General features: G+C 60.2%; 1 protein-coding gene across 14 annotated transcripts in view; it reads left to right on the forward strand.

Annotated features, from left to right (window-relative positions):
• PHLDB1 (pleckstrin homology like domain family B member 1) overlaps nt 1-25,286 on the forward strand; it is a 45,899-nt gene extending 20,613 nt beyond the window's left edge. For 5 of the 14 annotated variants that reach the window (XM_042957871.1, XM_042957869.1, XM_042957870.1 and 2 more), the window contains 20 exons: nt 887-1,168; nt 1,588-1,728; nt 1,859-1,996; nt 4,577-4,705; nt 5,070-5,225; nt 8,559-8,669; nt 8,844-8,933; nt 10,760-10,864; nt 11,260-11,433; nt 11,936-12,076; nt 13,473-13,613; nt 13,780-13,882; nt 14,330-14,374; nt 14,935-15,229; nt 15,322-15,412; nt 17,238-17,384; nt 18,835-18,951; nt 19,213-19,315; nt 22,985-23,070; nt 23,941-25,286. In XM_042957871.1, the coding sequence (XP_042813805.1) occupies nt 887-1,168; nt 1,588-1,728; nt 1,859-1,996; nt 4,577-4,705; nt 5,070-5,225; nt 8,559-8,669; nt 8,844-8,933; nt 10,760-10,864; nt 11,260-11,433; nt 11,936-12,076; nt 13,473-13,613; nt 13,780-13,882; nt 14,330-14,374; nt 14,935-15,229; nt 15,322-15,412; nt 17,238-17,384; nt 18,835-18,951; nt 19,213-19,315; nt 22,985-23,070; nt 23,941-24,081 (2,736 nt within the window). In that variant the 3' untranslated portion in view covers nt 24,082-25,286. Of the gene's footprint in view, nt 1-886; nt 1,169-1,587; nt 1,729-1,858; nt 1,997-4,576; nt 4,706-5,069; nt 5,226-8,558; nt 8,670-8,843; nt 8,934-10,759; nt 10,865-11,259; nt 11,434-11,935; nt 12,077-12,869; nt 13,372-13,472; nt 13,614-13,779; nt 13,883-14,329; nt 14,375-14,934; nt 15,230-15,321; nt 15,413-17,237; nt 17,385-18,834; nt 18,952-19,212; nt 19,316-22,984; nt 23,071-23,940 lie in introns of those variants that run through there. The other 9 variants (XM_042957872.1, XM_042957873.1, XM_042957868.1 and 6 more) reach the window with 9 other exon arrangements.
• The last annotated feature ends 24 nt before the right edge of the window (nt 25,287-25,310 follow it).

A 25,310-nucleotide genomic window follows, 5' to 3' on the forward strand; every position in this document is an offset into this window, starting at 1 on the left:
CCAGATTGGGGAGCGTGATTGTACCGTCCCTCCTCCTGGGCCCCTGAGAGCTGTGTGGCTGGGGTTTTGTGGGGAGGGGGTGGGCCAGGGGCAGGGCCTTGGAGCGCTCCCAGCTGGGCCTGGGCATTGGAGAGCGGAGGCAGCAGCTCACCTTGCTGGAAGGGAGTGGAGGGCAGCCTGAGAGTGACCTGGAGCTGGGGTAGGGGATGAGGAGGACCGTGTCCCACGTCTGTCTGGCCTGGCGTATACACGCTGGGCACAACTTTGTACGAACCTGTGTCACATCCCTGTCGGCCCACGGGTCTGTTTTCCAGCCGTCTGTGTCCGTGCCCACCTGTCTGTGTGCTAGACTGTGTTTATCTGTGTGAGTGTGCGCCAGGGTGCATCCGTGCGTGCCAGGGCTGGTACCTGTGTGCGTGCCTGCCTGTCCGTGTGAGTGCAGAGCACATGTTGTGTCCTTGTGTGTCCGTGTTGGTGGCTGGGGTGTCTCCGTACCCTCGTGTCTGTAGATCTAGGTGGACGAGAGTCAGCGCGAGTACCCGAGTGTTCATCTGTGTGCCATTGTGGTCTTCAGCCTGCTTAGCAGTCTGTGTCGCTGTGTGTCCCCGAGGAAGCCCATTCCGGGCAGAGTGAAAAGGGAAAGGAAACAGGAAGCTGGGAGGGGCTAGCCATGTGGGCAGGTAGCACAATGGCCTGGTTCCTCCTGCCTACTTCTGGGGCGCCCTTCTGCCCTTTGCCTCTCCTGACTCCGGGTTTGGGGCTCTCCTGGCTTGGTTCTGGGCCCCTGGCACCTAGTGTCATAGTTCTGTCTCCTGACTGCACACGGTGCCTCCATCAGGACCCAGCATCCTTCCCTCTCACGCCCAGCTCTGTCCGCCCTCCCCAGGAACGCCAGCGCCTGGAGACCATCCTGAACCTGTGTGCTGAGTACAGCCGGGCCGACGGGGCACCCGAGGCTGGGGAGCTGCCCAGCATCGGGGAAGCCGCCGCAGCATTGGCGCTGGCGGGCCGGAGGCCCTCACGAGGCCTTTCAGCGGCCACCGGAGCCTCTGGGCGGGGCCCCGAGGAGCCCGGAGGTGCCACCCAGCGCCTGTGGGAGTGCGTGGACCGCTCAGATGAGGAGAATCTCAAGGAGGAGTGCAGCAGCACTGAGAGCACCCAGCAGGAGGTGGGGTGGTGGTGGTGGGGGGCAGCACCTGGTGAGGGGCTGGGGGGCAGAGGAGGCAGGGGTGGTGGAGGGATGGCTCAGTGAGGGGGAGGTAATTGAAGGATCGTGTTTGGGAAGACATCGGGGATTAGAGGCTGAGATGTGAGGAGGCAAGGAAGAGGGAGGTGTCGATGCGCTTCCCAGGTTCTCCCTATACTCTGTGACCTGCCTGTCCTTAGGGCCGCCTCCGGGCCTGGCACAGAGTGGGAAACCTTCATTCCCTTTAGCTGAGCTGTACTGCTCCCCTTGCAGGGAGGGGAGTTCGCCTCCTCTCTGGCTGGCTACCCCTTCCGAGCGCCCTGAGGAATGGGGATCCCCTCTTTTAGTCTGGTCACGGAAGGCTCCAGGCTTCCCCAGCTGATGGCTTCCCTCCCCTCCAGCATGAAGATGCGCCCAGCGCCAAGCTCCAGGGGGAGGTGCTGGCCCTGGAAGAGGAGCGGGCTCAGGTGTTGGGGCGAGTGGAGCAGCTCAAGGTCCGTGTGAAGGAGCTCGAGCAGCAGCTGCAGGAGTCCGCCCGCGAGGTGAGCTGGGAGGGCCCGTAGCCAGGCCAGCTGTGGCCACGTTCCTCCCCGGGCAGAGCCAAGGCCCCCGGAGGGGCCTGCGTCCGTCTGCCTTGACTGGCCTTGACGTGGACCTTGGTGTTGGCCCCAGGCTGAAATGGAACGAGCATTGCTGCAGGGGGAGAGGGAGGCAGAGCGGGCGTTGCTGCAGAAGGAGCAGAAGGCCGTGGACCAGCTGCAGGAAAAGTTGGTGACCTTGGAAACCGGCATCCAGAAGGAGAGGGACAAGGTAACCCACAGCTGGCCTGGCCCCGTGTTGGCTGCCAGTGGCCCCCGGGGAAGGACAAACGTCTTCTCTGGGCCCCTTACTTCTCATCTCCTCAGTCTTCCTACAGGCCTGGTGGTCTCTGTGCCCTTCGGGGGAGGGGGGACCTTGTCCTCTGCGGAAGGTGTCAGCTTGAAGGGCACGGGCAGGGGCCGGACTGGGTTCTGGGATCTCCTCTGTCTGGGTCTCTGTGCTGCCTCTGGGTGCCTGCCCGTTCCTGGCCCTCCTAGGAAGTGCCGAAGCTGCTGCTTGGGCAGTGAGCGCAGCCTGAGGGACAGGTGCTGGGGAGTGACTCGGGTGTGGGTCCCTCTGTCTAGAGAACGTGCCCCTCCCAGCATGCCTCGGGTGCTCAGGATGTGATCTTTGGGGGATGGCCTTCAGGTCTCTGCTTCCCCTGAGCCTTTCAGGATCTGCAGCTTCCCGTCCCAGGTGGTCCCAGCTCGTGCCCCCGACCCTTTCAGATTTCGTGCCAGCCCGCAGGGGTCACTCCGTCCCACAGGGGCCGTGCCAGCTAGGCCCAAGATGCCTACCAACGTGCCAAAAGCTCTGAAGTGTGGAGAGGGGCCATCTATTTCTGGACTTGACAGTATTTTTCCAAGACTTAATTTTCTTTCTGAATTTTTTGAGAGTGTCTTCCTCCTGTCCCAGTTTTGAAACTCTTAAAGATTCTTCAACAAACTCCCCCCACCCCCCAACTCCTTTTTTTGTTTTTGGAGCTTTGGCTCTGGCCCCCAAAACCACACTCCCAAATTCTGTGCCAAATTAACTCCACGCTTACCAACCAGGCCTGCACTAACGCCCCCTCTAATCACTGTCCTGGGCTCTCCGCATGCCCCTAACTGCCAGTGCCACCCAGGCAGGGCTGAGCCATGCCTGCTTTTGCACTAACTGCAGGGGCACCACTGTGCCCTTGACCTCTCCCCTCTAATTCTGCCTCCTTCCTTTCTTGGTGCGGGACTCCAGGGTTTTGATCAGAAAGGAATGGGCAGGGGGCACAGCTCAACTTGACTCAATGGTGCCTTGGCAGGAAGGGTAAAGGTTGGGGGAAATGCGTAGCTGAGGAGCTGCTCAGCCTGAGGAGTGTCCCCCCTTTGGAAGAGCCCAGGTGCAGCCTCCACAGATTGTTGGTGGTTTTCCTGTGCAGCTGGGAGAAGCAGGCTGCCCTCCAGCCGTCCACCTCCCGCCCCTCTCTTCCTTCCGGAGCGGAGGGGTCAGGAGGTCCGGCCGCGGCGGCATGGCCCTGGGGGGTTTAGACCAGTTCCCTCTGCCACACAGTGGCCGCCCTTCTAGCTTTCCTCTGGGGCTTCCAAAATCCAGATACCCCAACCGGAGGGTGGGAATGAGTAGGCCTCTCCTCTTCTCCCGCCCCTGAGCCATCCAGAATGTAGGGGGTATCCTAGAGCCTGAGTCCTAAGAGGGCAAAGTGCTTGGAACCCAGGACTCCTCTCCCTGATGCGAGAGTGGGCCGGAGGGATGGGGCAGGATTCGGCAGAAGAACTTGAAGTAAGCTCAGCATTTCCGAAGGAACCTGCCTAACCTCCTTTCTCATTGACCTGGCGTGGCCTGGAGGCCTGGACTTTGCCTTCTCTCTGGGCCTAGTTATTTGAGGGGGTGGTAGGGTGGGGGGTGGGGAGGCAGTGGCCGCGGGGCAGGCTCACTCAGCTTTCCTCCCCAGCCCATGGCTCCGCTCTGGTTTTGGAATCAGTAATCCTAGTTTCTCCTCTGCCTGTCCTTCGGAGGGGTGACTCACCAGCTCCTCCCCTCGTCCCCCTTCCCGCCCTGGGAGGTGTCATCTCGCCCCAGACAGAACTATCCACCTCCTCCCTGTACCCACTCCTGGGGCTCCTACTGCCATGGCAACGGCCGAACTAATTGCAGCCCTCATCCCGCTGGAGTTCAGCCTGGAGTGCCAGCACCCACCTCCACCCAGGGCGGGAGGGAGGGAGGCCCAGGGAGTCGGGCCGGGGTCCCCTCTGCGACAGTGCCGTAGCTTTAACATCCTCAGCTTCCGATTCATGCCGGACCCCTGGATTTAACCCTCACTGTCTATACCCCTCCCCACCCCCCAGGGTTAAATTTTGGTCTCTAGGCAGTGGCAGAGTCAGGGGGAAATAGGAGCCAGAGTCTCTGTGTTTGTGATGTGGGACCAGCTTTGGCCTTGACTGGTTTGGAGAGAAAACAGAAGGCTTTTCTTAGGACCCACCCCAGTGTTTCCAGCCCAGGGGACTCCAGGAGACCAAAATTTCTGCCCAAGACCCACACCTGCGCCTGTGTGACAGCTTCCCTTGCACCTGCGAGCGTCCTGTCTTCAGCCTCGCCTCCTAGCCTTTTCCACTCTTCTCTTCCGTGTTTTCCCTTTCTCTTCCTTCTCCTCTCCCGCTTACTCTCCTCTGTTAGTCCTCACCCCACCCCCTGCCGGCTCCCCAGCTCTCTCTCTCCCGCCCTGCACCCCCCCATGGCCGCTGCTGCCCACGGGCCAGAGTTGAGGAGTGTGTGTTCTGTTTCTCCCTTGTGCCCGCCCTCCCCACCCCTCCCGCCGACCAGGAGAGGGCGGAGCTGGCCGCGGGACGGAGGCACCTGGAGGCCCGCCAGGCGCTCTACGCCGAGCTCCAGACGCAGCTCGATAACTGCCCCGAGTCAGTGCGGGAACAGTTACAGGAGCAGCTGAGAAGGGTCAGTTTCACCAGCCCCCCTTCCCTGGCCCCCGAGGGCCACCCACCCGGAAGACAGGAGAGCGGTGGGACGGGACCACCTGGGCCCTGCACTTCCTGCCGGACACACCAGGGTCGGTGCTGTGGCTTGGAAGGGACAGGGAAGGATTGGGGGGATCGATTTCCACCTTTCTGCTACTCCAGGCAGCGATGCCCGTGAAAGGGGCAAAAAGCCAAGCAGAGCAAAGGGGGATGGGTTGGGGGCAGGTCCCTTCCCCGATTTCCCTGGGGCCAGCCCTCAGAACTCCCACCTCTGCGGCCTGGCCTCCCAGGCCCGGAGCGGTACTGCGAGCACCATTCAACCCCCTTTGTCACTGTCGTTCAAGGAGGCCGAGGCCCTGGAGACGGAGACAAAGCTGTTTGAGGACTTGGAGTTCCAGCAGCTGGAGCGGGAGAGCCGCGTGGAGGAGGAGCGTGAGCTGGCGGGCCAGGGGCTGCTCCGGAGCAAGGCCGAGCTGCTCCGGAGCATCACCAAGAGGAAGGTGTGCCCTGCTCCCATCCCCTGTGGGGCCTCGGTGCCGGGCGGGGCGGGGCGGGGCGGAGGCCAGTGAATTGGATCCCCGCTGATGACCCCATAGAAGTTAACTTTACCTCTCTGAGCCTCAGTCTCCTTAACCGCAAAACAGGAACAGGCTGTCAAGAGAACTAAGCAAGATGGTGTACGTGAGGACAGCATGGGCTCCGATCCTAGTAAGCGCGGAGCGGACAACAGCTGTTGTTAGTAGGCGTGGGCTCCCAGTGGGGAGTGGACCGGGCTCACACCCAGAGCCGGGCTCCGGCCGGGCAAAGAAACGAAGGGTGGAGGTACAGGAGGAGGAGGAGGAGGCCGAAGAGGAGGCTCGCTGCCGCCCTTGCAGAGCGTTCTGTCTGGTGGACGTGCTGGGAAGCGGGCAAGGTCCTGAGGTGCGGACGTTTGAGCCAACCAGGGGTCCTAGAAAGGGCACCACCTGGCTTCCAGCTGTGGCTCAGCTGAGCCACGAAATAAGGGCATTGCGTGTCATATCCTCACCGGTCCGGGAGCTCCAGATGCTCTGATCCCCTGCTCCTGATCTCAGCCAGACCAGGACAGGATGATGGGGCAGAGGTGCGTGCGTGTGTGTAGTAAATTTGGGAGGAGGTTTGTGTGGAGCACGTGTTAGGAAGAGGTCAGGAAAGAGAATGGGGAGGATGGTCCGGGCAGTTCACGTGACTCTGGCTGAGACTACCGTGTCCGTGCACACTCACGCATGCGTGTGCAGTTTGGAGTGAGTAGGTGGGGGGTGACGGCCACGAGATCAGGGGGAGGGGTGTCGAAAAGTGGCGACTGGCGTCTCGACGGTTAGCCTGAGTTTGGTGGCTTGTGGCAAGCTCCTGGACCTCCCCCGGAGTCCGGATCCCTTGCCTCTCTCCCTGAGTTTCTCTGCCTTACAAGTGCGTCTGCTTCTGGCTGTGAGACAGATGGAAGGAAGAAAGCTAGCATTTCCCAAGCGCGTGGGTGTGAGCCAGGAGGCTTTCCTGGGTTATCTTGTGCCAACCTTAGGATGGTCTCACAAGGCCGGTGCTCTCATCCTCGTTTCACAGACAAGGAAATGAGGGCTCAGGGAAGCTACGTATTTGTTCCAGACCTCTCAGTTTATGAGTTTGAGTCAGCGTGAGACCCTAGGCCTGCCTGGCCCAAAGAACCTTCCCCATTCCTCTGCAGAGAAAGCAGCAGGGAGCCCTAGATGAGCCAATCCCATTCCTCTGGGGTCTTGGTGGGTGTAAACTCCAGGAAGTTTGGGAGGGGTCGACAGTATTAGACTCCTGTTCTCACCTCCCCATACCCACCCTGGCTCCTAGGAGGTCAGCCACTAGGACCCCAGGGGTCACATTCTTCCCCTTGCTGTTGCTTTCTTCTTCTTCTTCTTAAGATTTTATTTTTAGTAATCTCTACACACAACGTGGGGCTTGAACTTACAGCCCCAAGATTAAGAGTTGCATGCTTCACTGACCGAGCCAGCCAGGTGCCCCTTCTCCTTGCCTTCTCGTGAGCCCTGCTCAGCTTCTGTCCCTCACACCCGCCCCTCCCCTCCCCGTGTCCCACCCAATCCCAGGCTCTGTCTGCCCTCCTGCCCAATGTTCCCCTATCCTCTCCACTGTGATTCAGGACGGTTCAGAATCCTGGCTTTGGAGTCCTACAGATTTAGTTCCATTCCCAGCTGTACCACTTACTAGCTCCTGAATATGTCAGTGTTCTCATCAGTAAAATGGGTGTAAAGGCACCTGCGTCAAAAGAGGTTTATTTATTTATTTATTTTTTTTTTTAATTTTTTTTTCAACGTTTTTTATTTATTTTTGGGACAGAGAGAGACAGAGCATGAACGGGGGAGGGGCAGAGAGAGAGGGAGACACAGAATCGGAAACAGGCTCCAGGCTCCGAGCCATCAGCCCAGAGCCTGACGCGGGGCTCGAACTCACGGACCGCGAGATCGTGACCTGGCTGAAGTCGGACGCTTAACCGACTGCGCCACCCAGGCGCCCCAAAAGAGGTTTAAATGAGGTCACAAATGCAAAGCGTTTAGCAGTTACTGCGTTCTAACAGGTTCACAGGTTCTGGTTAAACAGCTGATCTTGCTGTGGGAATTCCTGCTTGGGCTGACCCCAGATTATGATAGCTCCCTTCTTCCCTCCCTCCTTGCTCATGTCTTGCTCTTAAAGGTGGTGGTTTTAAGGCTGCCTCTTTCAGGAAGCCCTCCTGGGATTAACCCAGCCCGTTTTCCCCTAACCCCATTCTTCTCTCTCACGTGATTTTCTTTTCCTTTTAGCACATGGCTGTTGAGCCAGGCCCTGTGCTCAGCCCTACTGGGGATATGGAGACAGAAAAGACCCCGACCTTGCCCTTGGATCTGACAGTCTGGGTGGGGTGGTGATGGAGGCACATGTTCACAAGTACCAGTAATACGAGGCAAATGGTGACACAGAGTAATCTGAGCACAGAGGAGGGAGCCGAGGAATTGAGTGGTAATTGAGGAAGATGTAGGAGAAAAGTTTCACTCGGACTGGTCTAGGAGGAAAAGTGAGCTCTTGGTGGTAGAAAGACAGGGACAGCTCTCCTGGGGCAAGGGGGCAGTGTGAGGCCTGAGGGTGTGCAACTCTGTGGCTTAGTGTGCCCCACGGCTGGGGGGGGGGGGGACACAGAAGGCCGGGGGCGGGGGGTCGAAGAGCGTAGGCCCAGTCCCGGGAGCCCTCGGACGCCATTTTCAGTTTGTGCTCTGTCCTGTGAGTAGCGAGTCAAAAGATTTTGAGGAGAGGAGTGATCTAACTTGACTCGTGGAGTTTTAAAACATTATTCAAGTAGTACATATTCTTTTTGGAAGGCTTAGAAAATTCGGATAAGCAGACAAAAACAGACCTCCAGGGCCATTTTGAGAAGGTGTTCGTGGCAGTGTGGGGCACACTTGGAAGGTCAGGAGTGGAGGCAGAGGGCTGGTGCCAAAGTCCAGGCAGGGAAGGCAGCGGGCCTGGACTTGGGGGGTGGCCGTGGGAGTGGGGCAGGTGGAGAACTCTTCAGTAGCTCCAGGATTCTGGACTCGTTGATGGTGGGGAGGTTACACCTGGGGACTCGGGTTCTAGCCGGTGTGCCGGGGGGCACGGGAGTCACTGGTGGAGGGACGGGTGAAGGGAGGAGCTGACCACAGTTGCCCCGGTATTCCGGGGGGTGGGTTAAGGCCAAGCAGAAGAGCCGGTCGATTCCCTTCACCCAAGCCAAGGGTCTCTGGACTGGAGAGACAGGGAAGCCTCGCCGTGGGCTCAGCCCTGTCTCCCAGGCCTGACCGACCTCCCACCCCCTCCTTCAGGAGCGCCTGGCAGTCCTGGACGGTCAGGCCGGGCAGATCCGGGCCCAGGCCGTGCAAGAGTCCGAGCGCCTGGCGCGGGACAAGAACGCCTCCCTGCAGCTGCTGCAGAAGGTAGCCTCGGTCAGGTTGGGCTGGGGGATCGGGGTCGGTGCAGGATGGGGAGTGGGAGGTGAGTGCAGGGGGGCTGGGGTGGAGCTCTGCCGGCTGCAGGAGGGCCCCCCTCACTTGGCTCCCCCCGTGCTGCCACCCCCACCCCGTTCTGACTCGGCCGCTCTGGGCTCGCAGGAGAAGGAGAAGCTCACGATGCTGGAAAGAAGGTACCACTCACTCACGGGAGGCAGGCCTTTCCCGAAGACCACGTCGACCCTCAAAGAGGTAACGTGGTTGGGTCAGCCCTAGCTTCAGGCCCAAGGGGCTTCCTGGGAGGCCCTGGAGCGACGTGTGGCACCTTCTCCCCAGTAGCTGAGGCTGAATACTGGGGACGTTCTCCTGACCTGGAGAGATTGGAGTGCGAGTGGCCCTGAAGTCTGGGGTGTGACCTTCTGTGGCTACCAGCTGCTGCTTTGCAGATACCTTTCTGGCTCCTAGGAGCTTACCGATGTTACCATTTTGGGCGATCAAATCCATCTGGGGGATTCAGGAGGCATGAGCGGGGAAGGTGGGAAGCTCAGAGGTTTGGGAAGGGCCGGGGCCGGGCAGCCTCACTTCGAGGGTTCGCACAGGAATCCAGGGGCCCTGGTCTCGGAGCTCCTCGGGCTTCAGTCTAGAACGAGGCTCTTGGCAGCGTAGTGGGCACTGACATCCCTTAGGCGGTCCTTTCCTGAGTCTTTGCCTGCTTGGGGCGTGAGGTCCAACTAGGACATGCCCAGGTTCCCGAGCTCTTTCCTTTTCTCCCCACCTCCCTGCCACTGAGGCCTGGCGTGGGCGGCCCCTCACCATGTCCCCTCTCTGTAGGCCGAACTGCTCATCTCCGAGTCCTCAGGGACTGCGAGTCTGGTCCCTTTCCCGGGGTCTTCTCAGGCTGGGGCCTCCTCTGTCCCCCTAATCCCACCTGCTTCCACTCAGCTCTGCCCCAAAGCACAAGAGGTAATCCCAGCTGACTGCCTGCTCTGCTCTGCCCACTGCCCGTCTGCCTGCTTGCCGAGCTCCTGCCTCCAGCTCCTGCCAAGGGCCCGGCTCAGGGGCGTGCGGCAATAATCCTCTGGCCAGAGTTTGTGAGAGTGTGAGCGAGCGTGCCATCCTGCTGCTCCATAGAGGGCCCGGGCAGGCTATGCAAAATCAGCACCGGCTTGCGTGTTAATTTGCACGTGATCTGCATGCCATTCATCAGTGCTCACAACACACTGGATCCTCCCGCTCCTTTTCCCTTGCCCTGACCCCCGGAGGACAGTTGCCCTCTGGGGCTCCGCCAGGCCGGGGCTCCCCCTGGATGGGTCAGGCTTGGGACCCTGCGCATTCAGTGTGCATTTTGGAGGCCTGCCGTGCCCCCACCGCCTCGATCAGCTCAGGGGACTAAGGATATGCTCGGGGAGGGTGACAGTCCCTGTCCTCCCACACCGCAGTCTGATGCGCTAGTCTCTTCCTACGTACTAACCCTTGGGGGGTGGGCCCGTTTTTCCACCTGGGCTCTTAGCTGCTCCCTGCTGAGGCCTCTTTCTCAAAGCCCATCTAGCTCACCCACTTAGTGAGCCTACCCCTCCCAGCTCCCGCCCCGGCACATGGGTGCGAGGAGACCCTCGGGAACGGTGGCTGGTGCTCGATGCAGTGTGTGTGTGCCCCACTGGGGCCCAAGATGGGGGAGACGGAAGGACTCTCTGGGAGTTGGGTCCTGATTCTCGGTGGACTCTCGGAAGGCCTTCCCTAGGCTTCTCCTGTCCCTAGCCCAGAGCAAACCCAGGGATAGGCCTTCAGAGTCTGCCCTGGGCAGGGCCGGGCTGCCAAGGCAGCCTCAAAAGTACAGGTCAAGAAGTGCCTTCAGACAGTTCTGCCTGCCCTTTTCTGGCCCCTCCCTCCCCCCAGCTGTCTCCGGTCACAGTAGACAGCTGAGTCCCCCTCCTGCACCCCCTGCCACGCTCCTTGCTCTGGATCTTGTACTGAATGGAGTGATGGCCCTAAGGCATGGAGTGTGGGTGTCAGGTGCCTGGTTGTACCCTGTTGACCTCTTCTCTGCCCATCCCTCCCCCTCCCACCGGGCACCCTAGGAGTATGTGAGCCTGGCAGAGGTTCTCCAGCTGTGCTTCCGCTTGGACCCCCATGCTTCTGCCACCTCCCCCAGCGTGCTCGCCCAGCCCCTGCCTGACAGTGAGGTACCGGCCACTGAGTGAGCCCACCTGTGCCCAAGGGCCTCCTGTGGATGCCCAGGTTGTCCCTCAGTCCTGGGTGGGGCTTGGGGGACAATGGGTCTGTGTCCAGCGGTGAGGGAGAAGGGCAGCCGGCATAGGGGGGTTGGGAGGAGTGGTTCCCTGTATGGCCTGGGGCCTCGGGAGCTTCAGCTCCTGATGGCTCAAGGCCGGGCAGCCTTCTGCTTGGGCGTGAGGGCGTCGTCCTGCCTAGAGAGGACTTGTTTCCTGGGCTCTGCAGGCCTCTGCTGCTCTGCGCTTCCTGTGCTCACCCTTCCCTCGCCTGTGGGCAGGGCCAGCTCCTGGGTTGCAGTTCCATTAACCTCTTGTATTCCCTCCTGCGTCCTGGCCTTTCCCCCAAGTACGTGACGCTTGAGCAGCTAAAGGCGATGTGGGGCACCTCGCCCATGCCCGCAGCCCCTGTGCCAGGCCCGCCTCTCTGGGCCCCTGCCTCCCGGGACCTGGTTCCCACCACCTGCCTTCCTCCCGTGCTGCCCTCTTCCTCCTCCTTCGCTTCCATCACGCCTTCACCCAAGGTTGGTGGTCTGTGTGTCCCTGCCACCCCCAGCCCGCTGCTGGCGTGGCTCTGTGTATGTGTGTGTGCGCCTGTGTGCGTGCGTGCGTGCGTGCGTGCGTGCGTGTGTGTGTTCCGCCCCTGCTTCCTGGCTTCTGAGCTCCAGGCTGGCCCCCTGGGAGCGCTCGGTGCCTGCGGACGCTGGCTGTCTGGCATCATGGTGGGCACGGCACGTGTCTCTGGTCTGGGAGTTGTGTCCTGACTGTTCCTCTCTGCCCTTAGCGCGTTCACAGCAACTGTTTTCTCACTGTTTTTCTCCTCCTTCTCTTTATGCTGTCCTCTCTCCCCTCCTTCCCTCCCTTCTCCCTCACCTCCGTGTTTCCCTGCTCGGTCTTCCTTTACTCTTCCTGCACCCTTCCCCTTTCTTCTGCCTTCTCTCCCGTCCTCCTACCCTTCCTTCCCCCGCTCTCCGGACTCTTCTCCTCACCCCTTCCCCACGCCCCTCTCCCCACGCCCCGCTCCAGATGGAGGAGCTGCTGCTCCCTGCTGTAGACTTAGAGCAGTGGTACCAGGAGCTGATGGCCGGGCTGGGGCCCGGCCCCGCTACAGCCTCCCCGCGCTCCTCTCCCCCGCCTCTGCCCGCCAAAGCTTCCCGGCAGCTGCAGGTAACCCCCTCTCTCCCTGCCCGTTCCTCCCCAAGCCCTGCTGCTCTCTGTGCCGGGTACCTCCTGCCAATGCAGCAGCCACACGGTGCCTCCCTAGAGGGTGGGGGTCCGTTGAGTCAGGGCAGTAGGTCTCCTAGCGCCATCCTGGCACTTCGGGCAGCTGGGGCCAGCCCCTGAGTCCCAAGGATGACGTACAGGATTGACTGTCCCGTGGAGGGGGGTCCAGGAGCAGTGGTCGGGTTGAGATCGGCTTGGTGCCTTGAGCTACGGTAGGCTGTGGCCCTGCTCTGTCCCTGGCAGCCTTCAACCCCGGCGTTTCTCCCTGGGTCTGGGGGCCTGACGCGCTCTTGGGCCCGTGGCAGCTGGAACTCGTGTCCTGGGAGAACTGCCAGCACTTTGCTCTCCTGGTCTCCCCGGGGGTGACACTTGGAGGCGGTCCTGATGGGACAGAGACGTGCCCGGCCTCCTCACGGTTTCCGTGGAGGGTGCAGTCCGAGCTGAGCCTGGAGCAAGCTGCTGACTGTGGTGGGGGCGGGGGGGGGGGGGCACAGGTAGCGTCCTCCCCCAGGGTGCACGCCGCCGACCTGCTGCTGTGCCCGAGACCCCTGCCTTCGAGATTCACTCCTGGAGTGAAGGCACAGGACCTCTAAGACCCCGATCTCAGCTCAGATTCTGTGCTCCCTTTGGGAGGAGCCTGTGAGCCACCCTCTCTCTACTTTGTGTCCAGCTGGTCAGAGACTTTCCCATGTTTTGATTCCTTTCATCGTGAGCACAGTTAACTCTGATTTTACAGCTCAGTCACTGGGGCCCGGAGAGGATAAGCAGTCCCGCCAAGGCCACACAACTAGGACGTAGCAGAGCCGATGCCAAGAGTCAGGGATCTTGACTTCAGGCACCGGTGTTCCCGCAAACACGAGGGCCGTGAGGGAGCTTGGCGGTTATTTGGTCTAGCCCTGCTCCCTGCTCTTGCAGATAAGGAAGCCCGGGCCCAGAGCTGGGAGGCGCAGGGCCCAAGGTCACACAGCCCGTTAGTGGCAGAGCTGGGACCAGAGGGAACCCTGGCTTCTAGTCGGTCTCCTGTACGGCTCTGCCCGGCCCATGTTAGCGCCTCGCATGGGTCGATTTACGAGATCTTTTCTGAGACCTGGGGTGGGACCGGGGATTGGCCGAGGGAGGAACTGCCCGGAAAGGAGGCTTGGCAGCCGCCAGTAACACCTGTCCGTTGGTCTGGCCCGAGAAGCTCAATGCTGTTGTCAGTTAGAAGCGGCCTCAGAGGCCCGGTGCCAGGGCGGTGTCTTGGATCGCAGCCAGCCTAGGTGACGGGGGTGGGGTGGGGGGGTGGGGGTGGTGGCCGGTGGGGAGCCGGAGTTGACCCCGTGCTATCTCTTCCCTCCAGGTTTACCGCTCCAAGATGGATGGTGAGGCCACCAGCCCCCTGCCCCGGACCCGCAGCGGCCCTCTCCCCTCTTCCTCTGGCTCTTCTTCCTCCTCCTCCCAGCTCAGCGTGGCTACCCTGGGCCGTAGCCCCTCCCCAAAGGTCTGAGGACAGCGGGTGGGCTGAGTGTATGGCAAGGTGGTGGTAGGGGGATGGAGACTGCCACACCGGGGAGGGGGCGAGGCCGCCCCAGGGGAGCCTCGGGGTGGGGGGGTCTTCTGAGCCTCGGGTCCCCATGCTCCACTTCCCTCCCCCCCACTCGCCGCAGAGTGTCCTCCTTGCCCAGAATGGCACGAGCAGCCTTCCTCGCAACCTGGCGGCCACGCTGCAGGACATTGAGACCAAGCGCCAGCTGGCCCTGCAGCAGAAGGGTGAGTGGCCGCAGTGCCCACCCGCCCGCTCTCCCGGGGGGCCTGGATATCTGCCACCGCCCCCCTCCCTCCGTGCCTCACGTTTTGCGGGATGTTTTTGCTTTACTTGAGTTCCAGGTGAGGGCAGAAAGCATTTAGGTTCGATACTGAAAGGAGAGCTTCCTGGATATTTGTCCAGAGACTCGGGGTTGGGGGCTGTGCGGTCTTCCCAGAGAGCACAGCAAACAAGGAAGATGTTTGTTGATCTGAGTCGGGATGGACGTTGCCCTGTCTGGAGGCAGAGGGTGGACGTGATGACCTCCGGAAATGGTTCCCTAAGATACTGGCTCTGGGGACCCTGGAGTCCTTGCTGCCTGTGTGCATTTTGGTTGTTTTGAAAGCCCATGTCTGTGCCTCTCTCTCGTCTCCTCCCCTCTGTGTCTCTCTGCCCGGGGCCCCCCACACCAGGCGAGTCGCTTCCTGCCGAGCCCCCCCCAACCGACGACCCAGCAGGTAGAGCGTTGGTCACTGAGGGCATTGCTTTGGTCAGGCAGCCCCGCCTGGGCGTCCGCATGATGTATTCTGCGCGGGTCCTCGCTGCCCCCAGGCAGGCTCCCCGGCTGACCCGGGGCCGACCTGGGGCCGGGTGTCTGGCTGGCCTCACGCCTCCCGCTGAGCTGTCTCCTGCCTTGTCGTCTCCCCCTCTGTCCCGCTCTCGTGGCTCTTGCTTCTGCATCACGGCTGGCTTTGCATGGACGCCCTGCTCACGCCCTTCCCTCTCCCCCTTCCCCAGCGGGCAGGGCAGTGCATGAGTCCTGCCCCGCTCTGGGCCGGGGCGGAGGGGGGGGGGGGTGGCGGGTGCTCAGGAAACAGGAGGAGCGCTGAAGCCGGACCGCACGGCCGCGGCCAGCTGTGCAGGCGACAGAGACCCTGGCAGGGCAGCCGGACGTGGAGCTGCGGGGGCCGAGGGGTGGGCCCGGTGCTGACCTGTCCCCGCTCGCCCCTTCCCTCTGTCTGTGGTTCTGCCGGCGGCCCCCGCAGGGCCCACCGTGACTGCCCCGTCCCTCCCGCAGGGCAGCAGGTGATCGAGGAGCAGCGGCGGCGCCTGGCCGAGCTGAAGCAGAAGGCTGCGGCCGAGGCGCAGTGCCAGTGGGATGCCCTGCACGGGGCGGCCCCCTTCCCGCCCGGCCCCTCGGGCTTCCCCCCGCTCATGCACCACTCCATCCTGCACCACCTGCCGGCCGGCCGAGAGCGCGGGGAGGACGGCGAGCACGCCTACGACACCCTGAGCCTGGAGAGCTCCGACAGCATGGAGACCAGCATCTCCACGGGCGGCACCTCGGCCTGCTCCCCGGACACCGTGTCCAGGTACCCGCCCGAGGGGGCCGGCCCCGCCCCTGCCCCCGCCCCCGCCAGCCGCCTCCCGGCCCCTTGATGCCCCCACTCTCGCCCTCCCCCAGCGTGAGCGGCCTGGACGTGGGGAAGATCGAGGAGATGGAGAAGATGCTGAAAGAAGCGCACGCGGAGAAGAGCCGCCTCATGGAGTCGAGGGTGAGGCAGGCCTGCGCTGGCGGGCCCGCGGCTGCCCGGGGCCTGTGTCCCACCCCCAAGCGCTCCCCCCCCCCCCTTTTTTTTTTAAAGTTTTTATTTTCGAGAGACAGAGACAGAGCGCAAGTGGGGGAGGGGCAGAGAGAGAGGGAGACACAATCCGAAACAGGCTCCGGGCTCTGAGCGGTCAGCACAGCGCCCGACGCGGGTCTCGAACTCACGGGCCGCGACATCATGACCTGAGCCGAGGTCAGCCGCTCAACTGACCGAGCCACCCAGGCGCCCCGAGACCTTCCCTTGAGGAAGAGTGTTTTAGAAGTCGTGTTCGTCAGATGGGGGAGGCCTGGTGACATGGCTCTTAGGATGAGAGGAGGCAGCACAGGAACCCTCGTCCAGCCAGGAATTTCCCTTTCGGCAACGTGCAGCCTTTGAGTGTTTGCTTCTGTGGGTGTTTTGGCCGCCACGAGAGTTCTGATTTGCGTCTGCGCGAGTGGCGGGTCCTTCCCCTTGGGGACGGTGAAGAAAGGCGGGAATGGGGGCCCAGCATGGGGGGGGGGTGGGGCCGGAAGAGAAGGCAGGTGTCCAGGCCAGAGCAGAGGTTGGCAGAGGGAAGTGGGCCCGAGGTCGGGACCCTGGTTTGTCCCCAGGGCACAGCCAGGCTGAGGAGTCGGTGCCTGGGGAGGAGGGCGAGTGAAGGGTCTGTTCTGTCTCCACTCTTGGGGTGCTCTTCGTCTCTCAAGATGAGAGTGGGGTGCAGGGGGCAGGGGTCAGCAGCTAGACCAGCCAGAAAGGAAGGCCTCTCAGCCTTACATCCGCGGGGGCCAGATTTACAAGCAGCTCTTGGCAAACGGAGAGGAAGGAGACCCTGCTAAATTTTGAGCCGGGAAGAAACGGCAAGCAGGAGCCAATGGCACGGAAGTTGTTTGTGTTGATGAGGACATTGGGCATCTCTGACACGCTTTGTGTTTGATGATTTTTTTTTTTAATTTTTTTTTTAATGTTTATTTATTTTTGAGACAGAGAGAGACATAGCATGAATGGGGGAGGGTCAGAGAGAGAGGGAGACACAGAATCCAAAGCAGGCTCCTGGCTCTAAGATGTCAGCACAGACCCCGATGAGGGGGGCTCAAACCCATGGACCGCGAGATAATGACCTGAGCCGAAGTCAGACACTTAACCGACCGAGCCACCCAGGCACCCCTGATGATTTGTTTTAATGGCTTTTAAAATCTTCTAATAATGGCTTCTGTACGTGCACTTTTTTTCTCTGTAAAATTTGAAGTTCAACTACAAATGTTTGTAATTTGACTTCAAAGGGCCTCAGGGACTAGGGAAGGATTACTGAATATATTCAGTATCACAAAAACCCAGTTGCTTAGATTATCGGTGTCTTAGGGATTGAAGTAAACATTGTGAGAGCCCTGTTTACTTATTTATTCAGTGCTTCCTTCATGCTGGAATCAGTGATGGGCATTTACATACACGACCTCATTACTTTTCACTATAATCCCCGGAGGTGGGCACTCTTGGCCCCATTTTACAGGCGAGGCAGCTGAGGCTTAGGGCGTTTACACGATTTTGTCAGGGTCACAGAGCTCAGACCGGTGACAGAGCCAGGATTGGAAGCCAGCCTGGTCTCGGTTTAAAGCGTTTGCCCCTTACGAGCAAGGTGCTTGGGGAAGGTGGGTTTTGGGGCTGATGCCTCCTCGTGCCAGCCTGCTCTCGGAGGTGGGCGCCTCCTGCAGCTCTGCCCCAGCCTGAGGAGGGGCACCCGGGGAAGGGGAGGGAGAAGGCAGCCGTGGGCCCTGACTGCTGGCTTTGGGGGCAGGAGCGGGAGTTGGAGCTCCGCAGGCAGGCCCTGGAGGAGGAGCGGAGGCGGCGGGAGCAGGTGGAACGGAGGCTGCAGAGCGAGAGCGCCAGGAGGCAGCAGCTGGTGGAGAAGGAGGTCAAGATGCGGGAGAAACAGTTCTCCCAGGTGAGTGGGTGCTGGGGTGTGCTGGGCGGGGCTGTGGAGGGGTGGGGGTACCCTGGGGTGTGAAAGCTACCCTCCTCCAGAAAAGGTTGCTGTTGGCTCAGCACCAGGCAGAATTCTACGTGGGACTCATTCGGCCCCAAGGACCAGACACCTGGGTGTGCGTGTGTCTTGTGGCTGTCCTGGTCCTCACTCCACCAGACTCGAAGCTCCGCCCCCCCGGCCCCCTCCCCACCCCCAGCCCCGTGGGCGGATGATGTCACTCTGACTCTTGGTTTACATCTCCAAGAGAGACTTGGACTCGTTTCTCCGTGGCACCGGAGTCCTGTGCTTTTGCCTTATGCAGAAGATTTGAGCAGAAGAAATTAGGTTGTGTGGGGAGGTCTGCCTGTGTCTCTGGTCCCAAATCCTGGCCCCCCTGTGAGAGCCCATGGGACTCACACAGGCTGTTCCTTCCCATTGGGTCTTCTAGTCCCCCAACACCCCTGCGTGTCTGGTCCTGTGGGATTTACCCCGACAGGGACCAGTGACCACAGCTCCCTGGTCCTGGGAAGCAACAGCATAAACTCTAGGGGGCAGGCCACCTGGATTGGGCTTGGGAATTAAGAAACGATCAGGGGGGTGCCTGGGTGGCTCAGTCAATTAAGCGTCTGACTTTGGCTCAGGTCATGATCTCACGGTTTGTGAGTTCAAGTCCTTCATGGGGCTCACCGCTGTCAGCACAGAGCCTGCTAGGGATCCTCTGTCCCCCCTCTCTCTTCCCCTCTCCTGCTCACACATGCTCTCTCGTTCTCTCTCAAAAATAAACACTGGGGCGCCTGGGGGGCTCAGTCGGTTAAGTGTCTGACTTCAGCTCAGGTCATGATCTCATGGTTCATGAGTTCGAGCCCCGTGTTGGGCTCTGTGCTGACAGCTCAGAGCCTGGAGCCTGTTTCGGATTCTGTGTCTCCCTCTCTCTCTGCTCCTCCCCCACCCACACTCTCTGTTTCTCAAAAATAAATAAACATTTAAAAATTAAAAAAAAAAATACTGATAAGGAAACTGAGGTCCAGAGAGGGCATGCGATCCAAACAAGGTCCAATAGGAAGTCAGAGGCCGGATTTCCTACTGGGCTTTGCTTTCCAGAGCACGTTCACATCTGGCCTCTTGCCTTATTTCGTTCAGCCCAGGAAGGAGATGAGGGGCAGGGACAAGACAGGAAAGGTTGTATCTTGGTCCTAGGTGGGGAAACTGAGGCACGGAGCCACTCAACAGTTGCCCAGGCCTAGGTTGCGGCAGTGCGGGCCTGCTAGGTCTCTGCTTTTGCCACAAGCCCTGTGAAACCAGAGTGACTTCCCTGGGGGTGGGAGGGAGGGTTGGCATTGGTGGGGGTTCAGGGCTGAAGCCAAGAGACCTTGACAAGGGAACAGTGGGGGAAGAGAGAGACTCTGCTGAGCCTGCCTTCTGCTCCCAGGCACGACCCCTGACCCGCTACCTGCCAATCCGGAAGGAGGACTTTGATCTGAAGACCCACATTGAGTCGTCGGGCCACGGTGTCGATACCTGCCTGCACGTGGTGCTCAGCAGCAAGGTACGAGGCGTGCGTGGCCCCCGGGGTGCTGGGGGGAGGACCCCCCGCTCTGGGCATTTCCCGGGCCCTTGGGATAGTGGCCCTAGTTCCTGCCCTAACACCAGAGGTCTCTGTCCCGGGATCTGGTGTGCTGGCTTAAAGAGATGTTGGGGACAGCCCCCCAAAATACAGGCAGAGGGGATGGCCTTTCTGTTGCTGCTCGGGGAAGGAAGGTTTAGGGACTGCGCATTCGGGTCCCTCCTCACTCCCGCTTCTCACCAGGTCTGCCGCGGCTACTTGGTCAAGATGGGGGGCAAGATTAAGTCGTGGAAGAAGCGCTGGTTTGTCTTCGACCGGCTCAAGCGCACCCTTTCCTATTATGTGGGTAAGTTCCCGTGAGACTGTCTCAGAGCCTGGACGCTTCTGGAAGGAAGCCAGGCTTACAAGCCAGGGGCCAGGGGCTTGAGCTGAGCACTTGTCCCCTCCCTGACAGCATCCAGAGCACGGTCCACCTTCGTGTATTTGGCAACATAACCGAGCGCATCCTAAGTTCCGGGCACTGTCCTGGTCCTTGCTGACAGGCAGGTGGCCACAGCTCTGCCCCTCGGAGCTTGCTGTCGGGGAGGCAGATACTGAATGGAGTGAAAGCGGTACACGATGGGAATGCTGCAGGGGACCCCGGACGCTGTGCGCGTGTGCAGTCCTGTGGATTCCTGGAGGGGGCCCACAGGCGCCTCCTCCCACAGCTTCCTCCGCCCGGCCTCCGGCTCGGTTGCCGGTCCCTAGAATCCCCTCCCTCTCTCTGGACAGTTCCCACTTCGAGCGCAGGATGCCGTGTCACACGCTGGTCAGCAGAGGCCAGGGCATGCCGCGGGGGCAGCCAGTCCTGAGACCCCAGTGGCTCAGAACCACAAAGGTCGTTCTTACCCGATACGCATCCGTGTACGTGGCGTGTCGCTGGGGGCTCTGCGGCCCTCTGCGTCACCGCCCCCTTTGCTGGAGAGCATGCATTTTTAGAGCACTGCTGGCCACCGTGGCGGAAGGTAAAGAGAAGCTTAACTGCGCCTTGCACTGGCATGAAATGCCCCAGCTGGGGTCTGTCCGCAAGTCATTAGCGGGGCTGCTCGGCCAGTCCAGCCACCCCGCCCCCAGCCAGGAAGAGCAATCCTGCTCGGAGCCTGAAAGGTCAGGGCTTAAATGTCTGGTGCCAGGGACATCCAGGCCTGGAGTGCCTGCGTCCCCTCTAACCTGCTCCCTGAGTTCCACCCCCTCCAAGAAGCCTTCCCTGATTGCCTGGGGCCCTGGGTGTGCGGGCAGAGGCATATGCGTCTGGGAAGGGACTTCGTGGGGATTTGAGAGAAACAGGCCCGGGGAGAAGAGCTCCATTTTAGGCCTGTCGAGGTTGAAGTGCCCCTGGGACATCTAGGTTGAGGAGAAAGGTCAGGGTTGGAGTTGAATCGGTTGGAGTAATGGGGATAGCAGGTCATCCTCACCGAGCACTCGCCTGAGCGGGCTGCCGTGCTAAGCATTCTGCGTGCCTCGTCTCGTCTACTTTTCGTCATCATCCTGGGAGGGAAGCACTGTTTCATGCCCATCTTACAGATGAGGAACATAGGCTCCAAGAGGTTAAGTAAGTAAACTCCCCAGGGTCTCACAGCTGCTAAGAAGCAGAGCTAAGGCTGAGCGTGGGCAGCTGGACCTCAGAGGGAGATGAAAGTCCATGCCCTGGGGAAGGAGGAAGCAGAGGGACGGGCAAAGGGATGAGGGGCAGGAAGCCACATGCCAGGTGCTGGGCTGGCCCTTGGCCTCTGTGACCTTCCTTAATGTCTGTGGAACGAAGGAAGACGACTTTCAGATGAGAGGCGGAAACAGGGTGGGAAGCCAGCCCAAGGAGCAGACGTTTGCAGGCAGGGAGCGTCGTGTCGCCGGGGACGAGGGATGCTGCAGAAAGGCCGAGAATAATGTGGACTCAGAGACCGGAGCTGTGTACAGGGGTGGGAGCCATTGCACACGAGGAGGAAACGTGGCTGGTTAGGAAGCAGAGGCAGGAGCTGTTAGTATTTCCAGTGAAGGGAGAGGTGCTACTGGAGGGGTGGCCGGGCCTGGGGGCCAGGGTGGGGCTGCGTCCCCGTCCCAAGAGGAAGCGTCGGGTGGAGCTGGGCCCATCGGCCCAGGGGCGTAACGATCGCAGCTGCCACATGTTGTGTCCCAGACACTGTGCTGAACCCTCCGAACGTGTTCTCTCACTTAGTGCTCACGACCGCTTACAACGCGTAGATGCTCTCTCGGGGTTCCCAGCCGTGCTGTCGAGGTCACATAGCTAATGAACGCCTGTATGCCTGTGCTTTCCTCCCCACTGGATTGTAGGTTCCTAAGAGAAGGATCTGTGATTGCTGGTGATCCCAGCGCCTAGGGCTCCTTCAGCACTGAGCACCTGCTGTGTGCTAGGCACATAGCTGTTGGTGTTGGAGGAGGTAGACCTACAGACGGGTAAAGAAGGGCTCAGATTTAGCATGGTAAGTTCTGTAGAGGAACATCCATGCTGTGGGAACACAGGGGAGTGCAGCCAGGCACCACAGCGGTGACACTCGCAATAGGTCTGGACGACCATTTAGGAATTTGCCAAGGGAATGGGCTGGAGACCGCTCCAGTGTATGCAGAGCATACTCTTAAGGGACTGGTCAGCAGCTCCACCTGGCCAGATAGAACGCGTTGGTGCAGGGCAAGGATGTGAGATAAGACCAGAGGGGTGTGTTGGCACCGGCCTGTAAGTACCCTTTGGCAAGCCAAGATGGCGGCAGGTTCCCGGGGAGGGAACTGGCCGGGAGGCTCTCGGGTTGAGGCAGCAGGATTAGGTTTGCTTTAGGAAGATCGCTCCCTTGTCCTTGGGGGAGAGGAGTTGAAGGGGCAGAGGGTGGGGCCGGGGCACATCGAGGAGGCTACAGCAGTGCTCCCGGATGGAGGACTCAGGCCGGATAGGACACAGGGGTGGGGGAAGGGTGCAGAGCAAGGTGCAGGCCATCGGCTGTCACTGTCTGAGTTTAGTGACTGTGTGTGACCTTTCGGTTGTGGCGCCCAAGCAGTTTGCCACAAGACAAGATGGCCCAGGCCCTGGGCTTTCCCTTGGCAGTTCCCCTCCCTCCCCACTGGAACGGTCCCCTCTGCTGTTAGCTTGCCCACCTTCTTCCTGTCACCCCTGCCTCTAGGTGCTACGCGTCTGTCTTTTAATATTAGAGGCGAATAGGCCAGTGCATTCATAGAGTTCTGATATCAAAACGCCCAAAAAGCTTTAGATTGGGACTTATGCCTCTGCTCACTCCAGATGACTGTTTTTATTATAAATCTCTTGTGTATCCTTGTAGAGTTTTAGAATGTAAGCAAATGCAAACATAGACTGTTACTCGTTTTCTTACACAAAAGGTGGCATACAATGCATTCCTTGTTTTACTGCTAACGTATCAGATCTGTGTGAGATAGATCTACATCTGATACATTTTAAGTTAAGCTGTATTTCTGAAACTATGTGTCAGAGATTTCTGAATCATTTAAGAGCGGTGTAGTGTCCCCTCATGTGCTAAACTATAATTTATTAACCAATCTCTACTCGGGGACACGTGCGTTGTTTGCAGTATTTCATGACTACCAATACTGTTGGGGTGAATACGCGTGTAAATTTGTTACTTGTAAAATAAATGTCCGTAAGTGCAGTCATTGGCTCGAAGGGCAAACACCTAATCCTGGTAGGACTTACCTGTCACTTACCAGACCACCTCCCCTGTTTCTCCAGAGCCCCACCTAAGGGGTGCTGTTTATTGTTGGCATATTTTTGCCATTCTGGTAGGTGAGAAGTGGTATCTCAGTGGAGTTCTAATTTGCGTTCTCTAATTCTGAGCAAGGCTGAGCACTGACCAGATCTTCGGGGCTCCATGTTGGGCTCTGTTCTGGAGTCCTGGGACTCACCCCATTTCTCAGACTGGGGGCAGGGGTGCTCCTTCAGCAGCACGTCACCTGAGGGACGACAGGCCTCCTCAGCCCGGCCTTATTTCCTTTGCAGACAAGCATGAGACGAAGCTGAAGGGGGTCATCTACTTCCAGGCCATCGAGGAGGTCTACTATGACCACCTGCGCAGTGCGGCCAAGGTGAGGGCGGGCCCCGTGGCGTTGTGGGACGACAGCCTCCAGCCTGCGTCCTCCAGAGACTTGGACCCATGGCTTGGTCTCTTTGTAAACTTTCTCTTCCTCTCTCCCTCTCCCCTTCCCAGAAGAGGTTTTTCAGCTTCACTGTGGTGACCGAGGTACCCCTCCCCCACCTACGTGTAACCAAAACTGCGCATTAATGCCTCCTGTCCCCTACTTGTCCCTGACCCTTTACTCTCCCCTCCGCCCCCCTTCCCCAGGCCTGAGGGAGGAGCAGTGGGGGGCGGCTTGCGGCCCCCTCTCTTGAGGTGACAGCAGGCTGTGTCCCTGTGGGGAGAGGGGTGGGCACCACAGAAAGGATGGCTAAAGGGAGGAAGGGGTTCTCCGGGAGGGTTCTGGCCGGGGGGACTGATAGAGGGGGTGTGTCCGAGGCCTGGGCTGTCTGCCCTCATGTAATCAGCCTCCCTCCCCCCAAGCCTCGGGTGCCCACCTCAGCCCTGACCTCCCCTCCTCTGCGGCCCAGCATCCCACCTGCAGCTTTTTCCATCGGCCCCTCTTGGGCTGAGAGGAGACTCTGGACCTCACGGGAAGGGCCCTTTGTGTCCGATTCCTGTGATACTTTTGTGCCCCCGGGCTCGCTGAGGAACAGTGCCCCCACGAGGCAGGGTACGGCCCTGCCAGGGCCCAAGGATGGTCCGGGTGTGAGGAGGGGACCGTCTCCAGCGGGGGCCCGCTGGACTGATGGGCACTAGGTTTGGGGCCTGTTTCAGACTCCGTCCTGAGCTCTAGGGTGTCCTGGAGACGGGGAGGGGAAAGGGCAGATGGGGGGTCAGAGGTGAGCCCTGGCTTAGACCTTCCTCTCTCCCTGAGCAGAGCCCGAACCCAGCCCTCACCTTCTGTGTGAAGACCCATGACCGGCTCTACTACATGGTGGCCCCATCTGCCGAGGCCATGCGCATCTGGATGGATGTCATCGTGACCGGAGCTGAGGGCTACACTCAATTCATGAACTGACCGGTGTGGACCTCCTGGACCCTCGGGCCAGCCCACCAGCTGCTCCGCCCTGGAGACAGAGGTGCACACCGGGCCACACAGGCGTGCCCCCAGAGGCCTGGAAGGGCGGAGCGTGCCTGGGGCTGTTGTAGGTGACTTTGTACTGTTCTACGGTGTAAGGAGCTCATCCTGTGAATTTCTGGGCTCAGGCCCCCTGAAGAACCAGCCAGCAGATGAAAAGTGGGGAGGCTGCCGGGAGCCCAGAATCTGCAGTAACCTTGGAGGGCCCTGCCCCAGGCCTGAGGAGCTGTCACAAGAGGGGGCCTCAAGCTCTGACCTGGCACCTGCACTCCCCAGCCTGTGTTCTCTTTTGCAAAAGGACAAATTATGGTACCAGAATCTGCCAAAGATCCCTTCTTGCCTCAGCCCCCTTTGCGGGGGCCTTGGGGGCTGAGGAGAACCACATCAAGAGTGGGGTAACAGCTCAGGCGGTGTACTTCTCCAACCCCGCTCTACCCTGTTCTCCCCTTTGTTCAAGGGCCAGAGACCTCCAGTGCCATCCTTGAGGTCCTAACCCCATCCCCTTTTTGCAGACCCCCAACCACGATCTCCACAGTGACTGCTTCGTCGCCATGGTCATACACTCGTTGCCGTGGCTCCGCCCATGCTGCAGCCGTGGGCCCATCCGAGGGTACGTACTGCGACCTCTCCAGCCCAGGACCTTGTGCATCTCATGCCGGGGGAAGGGACCAAGCACCTGCTCCCTGCCCCCTAGGTCTCCAGGCCCTGGTGCACAGCCGGCCGCCCCCTAGTCCAGACCTCTCCCTTGCACTCGTGCCTTGCTTAGAGCCAGAAGGGACGAAGCTTGGACATCCAGAGACTGGAGGAAGGAAGCAGATGGGAGAGGCAGCTAGACTGGGTTCTACAGAACTGGCTGGGTTTCTAACAGGGATGGAGGGCCGCTCAGATGCCCGCCGGGGGAAACCTGAGCAGAGGGGGAGGACCCTGGGGGCTGGCTGCCCTCCCTTCTGCCTCAGAAGGATGACAGAAATGGAGAGCAGAGGACCAGGCCCCCAGCTGTCTGGCCTCAGCCCTTCACGCCTTAACACTAAGCCCACAACCCTGCTCCTCTGCCCAACACTGGGCCATGGTTGCCCGGCCTGGGCTGGGCGATTTTCAGTATTTGTAAGCATCTCAACAGAACAATAAAGCATTTGGAGTATGTGTTTGGGAAGCCAGGTTGTATGGGA

This window comes from Panthera tigris, chromosome D1 (genome assembly GCF_018350195.1).
Source record: "Panthera tigris isolate Pti1 chromosome D1, P.tigris_Pti1_mat1.1, whole genome shotgun sequence".
Lineage (NCBI taxonomy): Eukaryota > Metazoa > Chordata > Mammalia > Carnivora > Felidae > Panthera > Panthera tigris.